Source organism: Schistocerca americana, chromosome 2 (genome assembly GCF_021461395.2).
Source record: "Schistocerca americana isolate TAMUIC-IGC-003095 chromosome 2, iqSchAmer2.1, whole genome shotgun sequence".
In the NCBI taxonomy this organism is placed as follows: domain Eukaryota; kingdom Metazoa; phylum Arthropoda; class Insecta; order Orthoptera; family Acrididae; genus Schistocerca; species Schistocerca americana.
This window is the reverse complement of record NC_060120.1, coordinates 398,492,249-398,505,378: the sequence shown is the minus strand read 5'-3', so window position 1 is coordinate 398,505,378 and position 13,130 is coordinate 398,492,249. Positions and strand designations below refer to the sequence as shown.

General features: G+C 38.3%; 1 protein-coding gene across 6 annotated transcripts in view; it reads right to left on the bottom strand.

Moving 5' to 3' along the window:
* LOC124596296 (transmembrane protein 94) overlaps positions 1–13,130 on the bottom strand; it is a 493,514-nt gene that overhangs the window by 465,555 nt on the left and 14,829 nt on the right. For 3 of the 6 annotated variants that reach the window (XM_047135393.1, XM_047135391.1, XM_047135392.1), the window contains exon 2: positions 8,977–9,127. The exons of the other annotated variants lie outside the window; for them this stretch is intronic. In XM_047135393.1, coding sequence (XP_046991349.1) covers positions 8,977–9,127 — 151 coding nt within the window. The remainder of the gene's footprint in view (positions 1–8,976; positions 9,128–13,130) is intronic. 6 annotated transcript variants of the gene reach the window in all.

The following is a 13,130-nucleotide window of genomic DNA, read 5'->3' as shown; positions in this document are numbered from 1 at the left end:
AGATGTTGCCAAAACACCATTGATTAAAAGTTTGTTCCTGTGTCACCAAGTCATGATGAACCAATATTTCAAAGTCAAAGAAAACTATCAGCATGGCTTTGACATTTGAACTGACCTTATGAGCAATTTATGGTCTTCAAGAACCCTTCCCGACCCATTGCGAAGAATGAGCCTAAGTCTCAACCTCATAACTGTGGACACATGTCTCATCACCAGTTATGAGTCACTTAAGGAGCATCTCATTCTCATTTGCGCAGGCCAAAAGCTCTTCACCGACTGTGAGGTGAAGGTCTTTCTGGTCACAGACAGTCTTTGACTGGTGCGCACAATTTCGTTGACGTTCCTGACATAAGCATTGTCGGTAGATGTTAAAGGGCATCCAGAATGTGGGTCACCTTTAACTTACATCTGGTCATTTTAAACCGTATTAATCACTCATAACACCAAGTCCTGATTAAGCACTCATCACCATAGGCTTCTTGCATCATTTGACGTGTCTCTGTTAAAAGTTTTCTCGAGTTTCATGCAACATTTAATGCAGAAGCATTGCTCCTCTAACTCTGCAATCTCGAAATTCGCAAACTGTGCGACACAATGTTCTACTCAATACAGCACTGACCACTAACTAACAGACGAACAACAATGAAACTTCCGGCAGTTACACATTAAACTGTGTGTGTGCAGGGAATGCCAACCGAATTTCACTCCAATACACCATTGGCGCGAAATTACAAATGTTCTGGAATTTTATGAACAGACCTCGTATAACAACACCAATGCCTCCCTTAAATATACAGTGGTTGTATTGTGGAACCTGAGAAGAATAGGGGTAAGTATCTAATAGGCTACCAACACTGCTTAATTTGTACATACATCTTGACAATATCCGGCAAATGAAGAATTTTAACACACTGTTGTAAATAGTCTTCCTTATCTTTATTCATTTTTATTCCCTGACTTATAAGCTTTATGAACACTTGTACAAATTTGTTTTGCACCTCAGGTAATCATTTAATTTTAAGAGAGTGAATAAAGACCAGTTCCCCACAGTTAAACTCTCACTATTCAGTTTCTGCAACTCTGTCCTGTCTGGCTGCCATTGGAACACAATCAAAAACCCTCTCAATTAGTACTTTGTCCAGTACACTACTCCATTAGAACTTTGTCCAGGACACCGATGGATAATTCTTGTGCTGTTAGCAATTGTTACTGTCAGAGTACAAAAGTAATTTCAGTCCCTTAAAGAATTCACTAAACATGTGCCGGAGGACTGTTAATGAAATAAAATTGACATTCTTTCATGAATTGTTATTAAAGCTACAAACTAAAATGGTAATAACAGACTTGCTAAGAATAACAACTGTCTTCTTCCGTAAAAATGTCACATTTTAAAAAGCAATCATAACCATTTTCCAACTATCCAATGATACAATCTAATTTATGGGTAATGAGAACATACTCACATCTGTACATATAATCTGCAAACCATTGTGAAGTGCAGAGCAGAGATAACCTAGGATTGCTGCATGTTGATATCCCTTCCCATTCCATTTGCATATATGGCACGAGAACAACAAATGCTTAAATATAAGGGACAATCAAAAAGTTTCCATTTGAGGGTGTTGCTGCAGCATGTATGTAACGCAGCTCAACTCCGATGTTGTATGAAAGTACAGACATGTAGGCATGTATGTGTGGTAACTGCAGAAATATGAGTTATGGTGACATAATTACCAAATGCATCCAAACTTGACCGAAGTGCTGTTATTCTTTTCTTGGCTGCTGAAGGACAAACACCAGTAGACATACATCGGAGAATGAAGAATGTGTATGCAACAAAATGTCTGTCGAAAACCACTATTGTAGAACGGTGCGATAAGATCCGTGCTGATTGCAATTCGACACAATGTGCTGGTCAATCTCGGAGACCAGCAGAACTGACGCCAACTCAAGTGGGAGAACTCAAGCACCCGCCCTATAGTCCTGATCTCTTACCATGCAATTATCCATCTTCAGTCCCTTAAAAAAAGGCCATGAAAAGTCGACAGTTCCTATCGGATGAAGGTGTCCAGCAGGCAGTTACAGACTTCTTCACGCAGCAGGACATGGTGCTTTACCAAACAGGTATCTTCAACCCAGCGCATCAGTGGGATGAATGTCTCAATGTTCATGGTGATTTTGCCATATAGTCATTCTAGTTCTGGACTGCATAGATACTTTCCGATCACCCCCCTACACCTCTGCACGTGTTGTAATATTATCTAATCTTATCTTTGCAGTCGCAACAAGCTACGATACGCAGAGGATGAAATATATTCCTAGCTTCTTATTCAATGCTGATTTGTGAACCTCATGTTGGGTTGTTTGGGGGAGGAGACCAGACAGCGGGTCATAGGTCTCATTGGATTAGGGATGGATGGGGAAGGAAGTCGGCCATGCCCTTTCAAAGGAACCATCCTGGCATTTTCCTGAAGCGATTTAGGGAAATCATGCAAAACCTAAATCAGGATGGTCGGATGCGGGATTGAACCATCGTCCTCCTGAATGCAAGTCCAGTGTGCTAGCCACTGCGCCACCTCGCTCAGTGAACCTCTATGTCTTTGCAAGATTATTGGTGTCCATCTCTAAGTATCTGCCAGTTCAAGTTTTCCAGCATTTCCAGTATGATGAGAAAAATAAACCAGTAACAATTTATGTTGTCCTTTGCTGCATATGTTCAACATCCCTCCTTAGTCCTATGTGGTATAAGTACAACATGCTTCAGCAGAATTATATCATGGGATGAAAAAGTGTTTTGTAAGCCATCTACGTAGAACAATTGCCTTTTCCCAGTAAACCACCAACAAACCAAAGTCTGTCATCTGTTTTTCTATGACTGAGCCTTATGTGATTATTTTCTTTTATATCATCACAAACAGTTACACCCAATGAGTTGTATGAGTTTACTGACTCCAACTGAGTCCCACTGATTTTTCAGTAATAGGATACCACTTTTCTGAGTTTTGTGACATGCACATTTCTGTACATTCAAAGGAAGGCGCCAGTCTTTGCATCTTATCCAGATCTGCAAAGACACTAAAGAAAGGTATAGGCAACTGAATCATAAGTATATTAATATTGTCTCCTAACTCATTAATATAGACTACAAATAGAAAGGATCTCAATGCTTCATTGAAAAACATCTGAAGCCATTTCTACTTCTGCGAGGACTTCTCATCCAAGATAATATGCTGAATTATCCCAGCCAAAAATTCCTCTATCATGTCACAAATTGCATCTGATATCCCATATGATGCCAACAGGCTATCCAAGATTAATGTATGATTTAATTCTCAGAGACAAAAGACAAAGAGGAAGACTGAGACTCAGGTAGAAGGATATGGTGAAATCTCACATAGAGTGGAGAGGACATACCTGGGAGAGCATTGAAGAAAGAGAGAAGTTTAAGAGTCGTAACTGCTGGAAAAGTCTTGTTTGCCCACCTACTGAATACAATGGAAAGATGTGGAAGACGACGATGACCCCATATGATTGTACTTTCTTTAGTAAATGTTGGTGTGGTACTGAGCGAAATTCTGTTTAGAAGTTGAGAAATACACTACCTATCTGATTACCTTGATCCATGGCTTTCAGAATGTCACGTGAGAAAAGCCCAAGTTGGGTTTCACATAATTAATGTTTTTGGGATCTGAGGTGGGTGGCATCAATGTCATAATTCAGTTTGAGGTACCTCAATATGTTTGAGTTCAGAATATGTTCTCAAATTCTACAACACACAGAGATGATTGAAATTGGATAGTAGTTTTGTGAATCACCTCTGCTACCCTTCTTGTAGACAGGTGTGACTTGCACTTTCTACCAACCACTGGGCACAGTTTTTGGTTCAAGCGATCTACTGTATTTCAGTGTTAAAATGGGGAGTTAAACTCAGCTGCAAATTCTGTGCAGAATCTGATAGCAACTCCATCAGACTGTGGAGTCTCATTTAATTTTAAGAAATCTAGCTGTTTCTCAAAGAACACTGACACTGATATCTGCATCAGTCATCATTGCAGTGGTGGGAGAATTAAACTGGAGCAGTACTTCAATATTTTTCTTTGTCAAGGAACATTTTAAAATGGAGTTCAGGATTTCTGCTTCTGCTTTCTAGAGTCCAGTTCTGGTACTGAGCGCCGCTGGTTCCGAATCCGCACCAGATGGCAACGACCTTGATTACCACCAGAAGTCTCTGCAGCCGTCGCACCATAAGCTGTGGCTGCGCACGCTCCTGTCCTGCGTATAATGTGAGGGCACCACTGTAGAGCACGTGGTCCCAGCGGCCAATAGCGACATACCCTATCATGTATTGAAGCACCCGCCTGTCACTCAGTGAGGCAGTCTGATACTCACGTGAGTCTCTCGATATTTCACTTAAAGACATCGTGTTTACTTTGCTTATTTCCGTGTACGAGTGGACTTTGTTGATTTTGTGAGGTTTTTGCTTGTGACCCCAATGCTTCTTGCATGTTGTTGTTCTTGGTGTCTTGCTCGGTCGTCTGTTGTTGTGCGTGTCCATCCTTTCCCGTTCATCCGTCTTGTTTGTTCGCAGGCCACGCCCGTTTGGTCTCGACGCACTTTCGTTCACGGCCACCCCGTGACCGAAATGGTCGCGGTTACAACATCAACCATGAGCGCCTGGACAAAAACTCGGACACCACTGACAGCCTTTACATACCATTAGAATTTAAGTGCATTTTGTGAGAGAACTTTCAATAAGACTGCAACTATTTTTTCAAACTTGAGCCACAGTTCCTAAACATGCTCCTGCCCACAGGTAAATGTTTTGAGCTCTTCTTTTAGATATGACATGACTGCCTCTTGATCTACTTTACTGGACATGTAAATCCTTCTACATGTATTAGTTACCCTTTATAATATACTTTGTAGGGGAAAAAAATGAATATTTTGAATTACAAAAACAATGTGAAGAACCAAGATAATTACTGATACTGATGCCATCTATGTAAATCAAGTAATAACTGTGAAATGCAATGACATTATAGAAAAATTCTTTTGTGAGACATACATGAATTAAATTATGACAAAATGTGAATGATACCACAGTGCAGATTTCAAGACAGGACTAAAACAAAAAGAAACACATTTTGTAATTATAGCCAACATCTTTGATCATAAATGACTTCTTTCAGCATTGAATACAGCATGTGGTAATGCACAGTTAAATGGAAGATGTTAATACATTTCCAACAAAAAACTAAAGCCACCTCTCCACACGAGAAAATGGTACAAAATTGGGCAAATTACAAAAAGCAACTACACACATTAAATTTCTACAATGACATCAGTGTAAAGTACACAGTAAAAGTAACTCCTTGCATGAAGAATAGAATACTGGGAATTCCTGTGCAGAAAGCAATGGAAGGAGTTGATGTGGGCCTCAACTCTAGTAAGTGGATATTAACTACTTCTATTTTCACAAGATAACTTCTATAGCATGATAATAACAGCACAACAAATATAATTAAAAAAAAACTTAACATGGTAAAAGGACAACTTGATGAATAAGGCATAAGACGAAAGGACAACTTAACGAATAAGGCACAAGAGTATGTGAAATAAAGATGCACATATTCAATGTGCTATACTTGGGAGACAACACGTCCCAAAGAAAGCAATGCAACGGAAAAAAGCAAAGCTCGATTACAAGCAAGCAAAAAGCGCTAACTATACACTGGTTAAAAATATTAAGTAAGAAAATTCCATGACAGTTAAATAGCTCATCAGCTACTTGTTCCAGAAACAGTTCCTTATTATATTGTGGCAATGCACAATAAACCTGTTTGCAGGCTATTAAATAACTGCAGAGGACAGGGAATTTAATAGAAAGTGAAAGACAGGGAAGAAGGAAGGCAAGATGATGTGGACAGTAAAATTTTTTGTGGCAATCCCACACAGACACAGAAACAAGAGATGAATGATAGCTAACACTGTTTTTCTTGCTCCAGTCAACTGTCCCTTAAGAAGTTTAAAATGTGTCTACAAAATTATATTAATGTCCTATACTATTAGGAAACTACCCTTTTGGAGTATTGCAGCAGTATCTCCATTAAATCTTATTTTATTTAATCTGTTTTCACATACAGATGAACCTCAAATAGCAAGCATAATTCGTTCCAGAATCTTACTCGTAGTGGAAAACACTTGTTAAGCAAAACAATTTATCCCATACAAATTAATGTAAAATATGATAATGTTTTCCATGCAGAAAAAGTACTAAAAGTTTTATCTTAGTTGTGCCATTTATTCAAAGAAAATTATACATTCAGTATTATGTACTTATTATTCACAATACAGAACTAATTCTTTTTTACTAGGAAGCTACCTATAGTCATTTGTTTCTGCCGACACTTCAACACTTGACAGAAATGAGACACAACATTACTGTCAAATAAATTTGTAGCGTGTTTAGCCACTGCTTTATTGGGGTGCTGATTTTCAATGTACCATGCAACCAATTCCCATGCTTTCAGCATTTCTCTTATTACACCAGAAGATTGCTGCTTTACTGTTATCACCACCTCCTCTTCCTCCTGCTCTGAAGATCTCCTCTCCACAACTTCCTGCTGTGAAACACACTGCAACTCCATAAGCTCTTCAATGGTCATTACTTGGCTGTGATCTTCCACAGGCTCATCAATATCACTGTTCTCCACTTCTAGTCTCATGCTCTAGTCCAAAGACATAATCTCGTTGACTACAGGCTTCACAGGTACTGAGTCAAATGCCTCAGAGTCATTCAATAATGCACTCCAGCCAAACTACTTCCAAGCAGAAGTGAGAGTTCTCTTGGTAACCTGTTCCCACATCTTTTCGACCATCTTCATGCATGTAACGATGTCGAAGTGATACTTCCAAAAGTCTCTGAGCGTGAGATTGGCAGCTTCAATTAACTCAAAGCAATGCTCGAAGAGTGTTTTGGAGCAGAGCTTCCTAAAGTTAGAAATAATCTGCTGGTCCATATGCTGGAGTAATGTAGTAGTAATGTTGGGAGGCAGAAAAGGGAGCTTGATTAATTTAAATTCTTCAAGTAGGTGATCTTGTAGAGCTGGAGAACTGGCAGGAGCATTTTCCATAACAAGGAAGACATGTGGAGTGGCACACTCACCTCAAGCGAGGACCAAACAATTCACTGATCCAATCGCAAAGAAGACCATGTGTCACCCAAACCTTGTTGTTGGACCTCCACATCACATTAAACCTGTCTGGACTTTACACTTCTTGAAGGCTCATGGAGTTTTTGAGTGGTTAACAAGCGGCGTTTTAATTTTCAAATCACCGCTTGCATGGGCACAAAATAGCAGTGTGAGACGGTCTTTCATTGGCTTGTGATTAAAAATCGCATTCTCTTCTGCAGCTATAAAGGTACACTTCAGCAGTTATAAAGGCACATTTCAGCATCTTTCTCCAGAATGACCCATCTTGTCACAATTTAAAACATGTTGCGGCAGATAACCCTCAGAATCTACAGGCCGCTGAGGTAGTTCTCTGCTGCCTTTGTGTCAGAGCTGGCTGCTTCACCGTGCCTCTCAATGCTGTGGATGCCAGTTCTTCTCTTAAACTTCTTGAACAACCCACAGCTTCCCTTAAACACTTCTTTGGCCACTGATGATCCTGGCATCTTCTTAACAAGGTCAGAAAAAATCATTCTCGCCTTTTCACAAATGATGTTCTTGTTAATAGCACCACCTTGCAATTCCTTTTCATTTATCCATTTAAGGAGCAACCTTTCAACAGCATCCAGAATACGAAACCATTATTTAGATACTCTTGTCACCTCCTTTGAATCACTTATCTCCTTAATCTTGTCCTTGTTCTTGAGGATAGTACAAGTAGTTGATGTACATCGATTGTATGTGCATGCTAAATCAGCAATGCCCACACCACGTTCGCATTTTGCAATGATTTTATATTTCATTTCTAAGGTCATTTTCTTTCTCTTATGGTCATCTTCTTGTGGCTTTACCTTTGAGAACATTTCTACGAAGGTTATTAAAATTTGCACACAAAAAGACACTGGGTGAACACAAATTTTAAAAATGTGTGACCCCAAGCTGCACTAAGATAGTAGCAGAAAGAGCACTAAACCGAGACTGCAGTACATACTAAAGACTTTGTTCATACGCCACTGCCAACAATGAAAGGTGTTCATACTGCTGAACATTTCCCCCACCACGCACAAAGGCTGGTGACGTCACACTAAATCATAGTCATTCATTATGCGAAACATCGCTTGTTAAGCAAGTCATTTTTTTTTACAATTTGTTTTGCTCATTATGTAACTTGTGCATTATGGGAGGTGTTCGTTAAGTGAGGTTCCACTGTACTGACATATTGTAAGTAACTCACCTTTTGATACTTCACTGTTCTTCCCTTTGAACTGTCTCATGCAGAGAACAAAAAATTTTGGTTTCAACTCTAAAAGAGTGTAAAAATAGTGCAGATACTAGTTCAACTATCATTATCATCAAATAATCCTACTGCAACAATCAGGAGATCTGAAAGCTGAAAATGGTACTTAAAATGGTGGCTTTGAATCAGTCTTATTTGTTCCTGCTGTTTTCAATTTCCTGGGCTTGTATTTCTCTCTGTATCAGTAACAAAAAGAATCAAAGGAAACCAATGGCTTCGGCTCACACAGCTCTCCATTTTCTCTTCCCTGTATTAAAGTTTTGATCTTTATTTGTGATCGCCAAGCAATAGATTTGTGCTTGACTGCTCCATAACATATCACTTAGCATTTTAGTAAGATATTTAATTGCACAACCTATGCCCTGATAGAGAAATTAGAGTAAGCAATTAATGGAGTCGTGTCAGTCTTTTCAAATTCTGAATTGGTGACACTGAGCTCCCAAACCACAGGAGAAAAGTGTGAATGTCTTTACTGATATTAACTGTAAACATTATAACCATAAATACCTTCTGCAGGGAGCCAAAATGCATGCACTTCCCACAACTGCCTTGACATTTCTCTCATGTAAACATGGAGGTTTATTTCTCTACACAATTTCCAGTGTACATGATAATGGGCACCTAGACCCAGATAAGTTATTCTAAGCATCCAGTGCATCTATAATAAAATATTTAAGAAATATATATTCATACAAGTTATTATATTTAAATAATGGCAATAAATCACAGAATATATTTCTCAAATCAATATTTATTATTTTTTAATTGTACTTATGAGCACATTACATGTAACTTTTTTTGTTAATGATGGCAATGTTTTCTAAGACTACACAGAACATTTTTTACAGATAAAAATAAAGCTATTTTTCGTCACTTTTTGACAGTCTAAAATAAATCTTCAACAAAAGTAAATGTAAATCACGATGTCCAGCAGAATGGCTGTTTCCGTGAAAGTACAAGGTTAAACTACGAGGGCATTTCGAAAAGTAAAGAAACAATGGCTCGCAGTCCTTAAATAGAACATTTATTTAGAAGATGTTAGTTACATCTTATTAACTGGATTATTTGTTATTTTTCGACATAATAACCCCCATTATCCAAACATTTGTTAAGTCGGTGCCCAGGTTTTTGTATCCCACAGTCATAGAAGGTTGCCGCCTGTTGTCGGAATCACATTTCAACTTCGTCTTTGATCTCTTCATCGTCGTGGAATGATTTTCCACCAAGATGTGACTTCAGGTAACGGAAGACATGGAAGTCTGTGGGCACAAGGTCCGGGCTGTATGGCGGATGGTCCAATACATCCCGTTTGAATTGTTTGGGTAGTGCTTTGGTTATGAGCGCTGTGTGAGGCCCAGCGTTCTCATGAAGCAAGCGGACTCCACTTGTCAGCATTCCCTTTCAAAGACGTTTCAAAGTCTGGCAATATGCAGCAGCATTAATTGTCGTTGCAGGAGGCATAAATTCCAACAGAAGAATGCCATGTCTGTCCCAAAAAACAGAAGCCATGATTTCCTTTGCTGAAATCGACATTTTGCATTTTTTGGGTTTTGGTGAATTCGAATGGCGCCATTGCATTGATTGCTGCTTGGATTCAGGTGTGTGGTGATAAGCCCACGTCTTGTCACCTGTCACAATGTAATCTAGGAACTCATCACCTGCTTCAGCATAGCGTGTGAGGAAGTCGAATGCAAAGCCCATCCTTTTCTATTTCTGTTCTTCCATTAACAGTTCTGGAACCCAGCGCACACACAATTTCCTGTACCCTAACTTGACAGTCACAATGTCATAAAGAGTTGTCATTGACATGGCCGGTGTGATCTGAAACAATTCTTTCAATGTGAGACGTCTATTCGCACGAATAGCTTCCTCTGTTCTCCGAAGAAGGCCATCAGAGATCACAGATGGCCGACCTGTTAGTTCGTCATGAACATCGGTCCTACCTTCAGAGGAATGACGACACCATTTCGTTAAATTTTGTCGATTCACAATGTTCCCATAAACAGAAATAATTTCTTTGTGAATATCCGCTGGTCGGTGACCTTTTGCATGAAGAAAACGTATGACAGAGCACACTTCTCTTTTGGCGGGATACTGAATCGGCACAGCCATTTTAAACACAACCTACTCCAACCAGAAGCAACATTCAACTGCTGAACGACCGTGAGGAGAAAGCTAACGGTTCTAGGTTAACACCAGTGTTGCCAACTTGCTCGCCAAAACTCTTCTGTTTCTCTGGCGTACGGTGTATCTTTACTTTCCGAAATACCCTCGTATATTAGGTTCAAGTACCTGCATCGTCTCCTAAATGTCAATATTTACATGATACTTGTGTAGTACAAGAGACATTAGGTACTTGCTTTAGACTGAAATTTTGTACAGAAATTTCTTAAATATTTAACACTATAATATGTATTGCACGGCAATTGTGTGATGAAGGTAACATGTGACAGTGGCAGTAACTACAAATAAAGCAAGTAAATCGAGTACTTCATATCGAAATATGTGATACTCTATGGAAAATGATTCACTGCTAAATGTATAGCTACCTTATGCTACAGTAAAAAACCGAACAGTAGCTGCTCGTTGAATCCCGAAAATTCCATCATTCTGTCATAAAAAATTAAGAAAAAATTTCCTTAACAGCCCACTTAGCACACTAAGACTGATTACATAACCAGGATGAAAATATAACCAGTTAGCACCCAATTCAAACATAATTAGTTAAGTCAAATACAGCATGAAACTTAGATTCACTTGTACTACTGGATCACTCACTGACAAGTAGTCTACCAGTTCCCACATTCTGATGAAATTTTGTATAAACATTTGCACACATTCCCAATAAACATTGATAAAGTTTCAATACTTTGGGAGATACAGTCATTTGTTTAACCCCCATTATGCAGCTATCAATATTGCACCTGTGAATTTTTGGCAACTTTGAGACATAATATCTATAGAAATATTTTCTTAAAAGGAACAACACTAGGCATCTTGTACAATATTTTGCGCTCTCTTCAATGAAATAATTAAAAAAACTATTTCCTGAGCAATTTTTATTTGGATAATTTGAAGTAAAATTGTCCAAAAAATAGATGCATGGAAAAAATGTGAAGTTTCACTTTTTATAACTTTGAAAGTAAGTGCAGGATAAACCTGAAACTTGACACTATAAACTTACCAATACAAGGTCTTAAAATAAAAGGTTTCATTCTCCTACTTGTTTCCAATAGTATATAAACTGAGGGCAAATTGACGATTTTTTCTAAAAACACGAAAATAGGCATTTTGGGCCACTTTTACAAAAAAAGAGCTGTCCGCATTGAAAATGGGTCTACCTTCTAGTGGTAATCAAATTAAGTCTGACATCTTTTATTATATTCTGCAATTCTTTTGTACTATCTTGGGAAGGCAATATCATAAGTATTGATGACTAGCAAAACTTCAAAAAAAGGGGTGTCTTGTCATGATTCATCATGGCATTTTTATGTCTGTTTTTCTGCTATAACTACGTAATCAAACTGGTTATAAAATTCACAATTTAACTGTGCATTACCAAGGCAGTGGGGGTCATGGTAGAAAAACTTTGCTTAAAAGCTGCAGAAAACATTGTATAAATAGCCTTCATGTTTTATACCATTATCACATTCTGTAAATTTTGGTGAAGTTCATAGCAGTCTTCCCGACACTTTTTTGAATGGATTCATGTTACAGAGAATTATTAGTACTTCTTTTTAATGTGTAATTCTATTGGTGTGCTAGTTCAATTCCAGTTTAAGGTATAGTGTACTTTGTGTTAGCACAGTTTGCAGTTCATGTGGCACATTAGCGTGCTGATGAAAAATTGTATAACTGTGTCACTATGGTAGATGATGGCTTAACCACAGCTGGTTCCTTTTAAAGCAACAAGATTAGCATCATCACTGCCATAGAGGCCACGTCAGATACCTGTGCAACAGCAGCCATGGGTGGATTTGTTAACCACAGATTCCCAAGCCTGATAAGGGTTTCTTTACACAGCATCCCAAGCTGATGAAGCATAAGTTGGACAAGATGTCTTTTAGGATCATAAGCTTATGTTTGGTTCTAGTTACTTGAAATTTTTACAGGTTTCATTAAGTTGTTGTAGAATGTCATAAGGAAAACTGTGCTGCCGGCCACATGACATCAGAAAGATATCAGTGACAGGATTGTTTGGGAAGAAATTTTGGTAAGACAGAAACCAAAAATATTACACTTTTCAAATGTGATTATGTCAAATTAGTGAGGCCACAAAAAATGAGAAGAATATTCTTTTTATTGGATACCTTGTTCAATTTCACTTTTTACAAAAGGAATTTTGTAGAGCTCAATGCTGTAGAAATGTAAATACGAAGAAAAAAAAAGACTGCTTATTTGCAGTTTTTCTGAGTCACGCTTATTTCCTAGTCATTAGTACTTTTGATATTATCTTCCACAGAGAGTACTCAACATTTGTAAAACACAATAAAAGTAGATTTGGGTACTTTTGGAACGAGCCATTTTCAATGGGCCTGCAACTTGCCGTCATCTTTTAGGGTCTTATATGCTTGCACTGCAAAACCAAATCTAGTTTTTTTGGTGATTTAGAACAGGGTCTTCTTAATGAAAGGAGTTTGAAAGAGTTTGCAGATCAACAA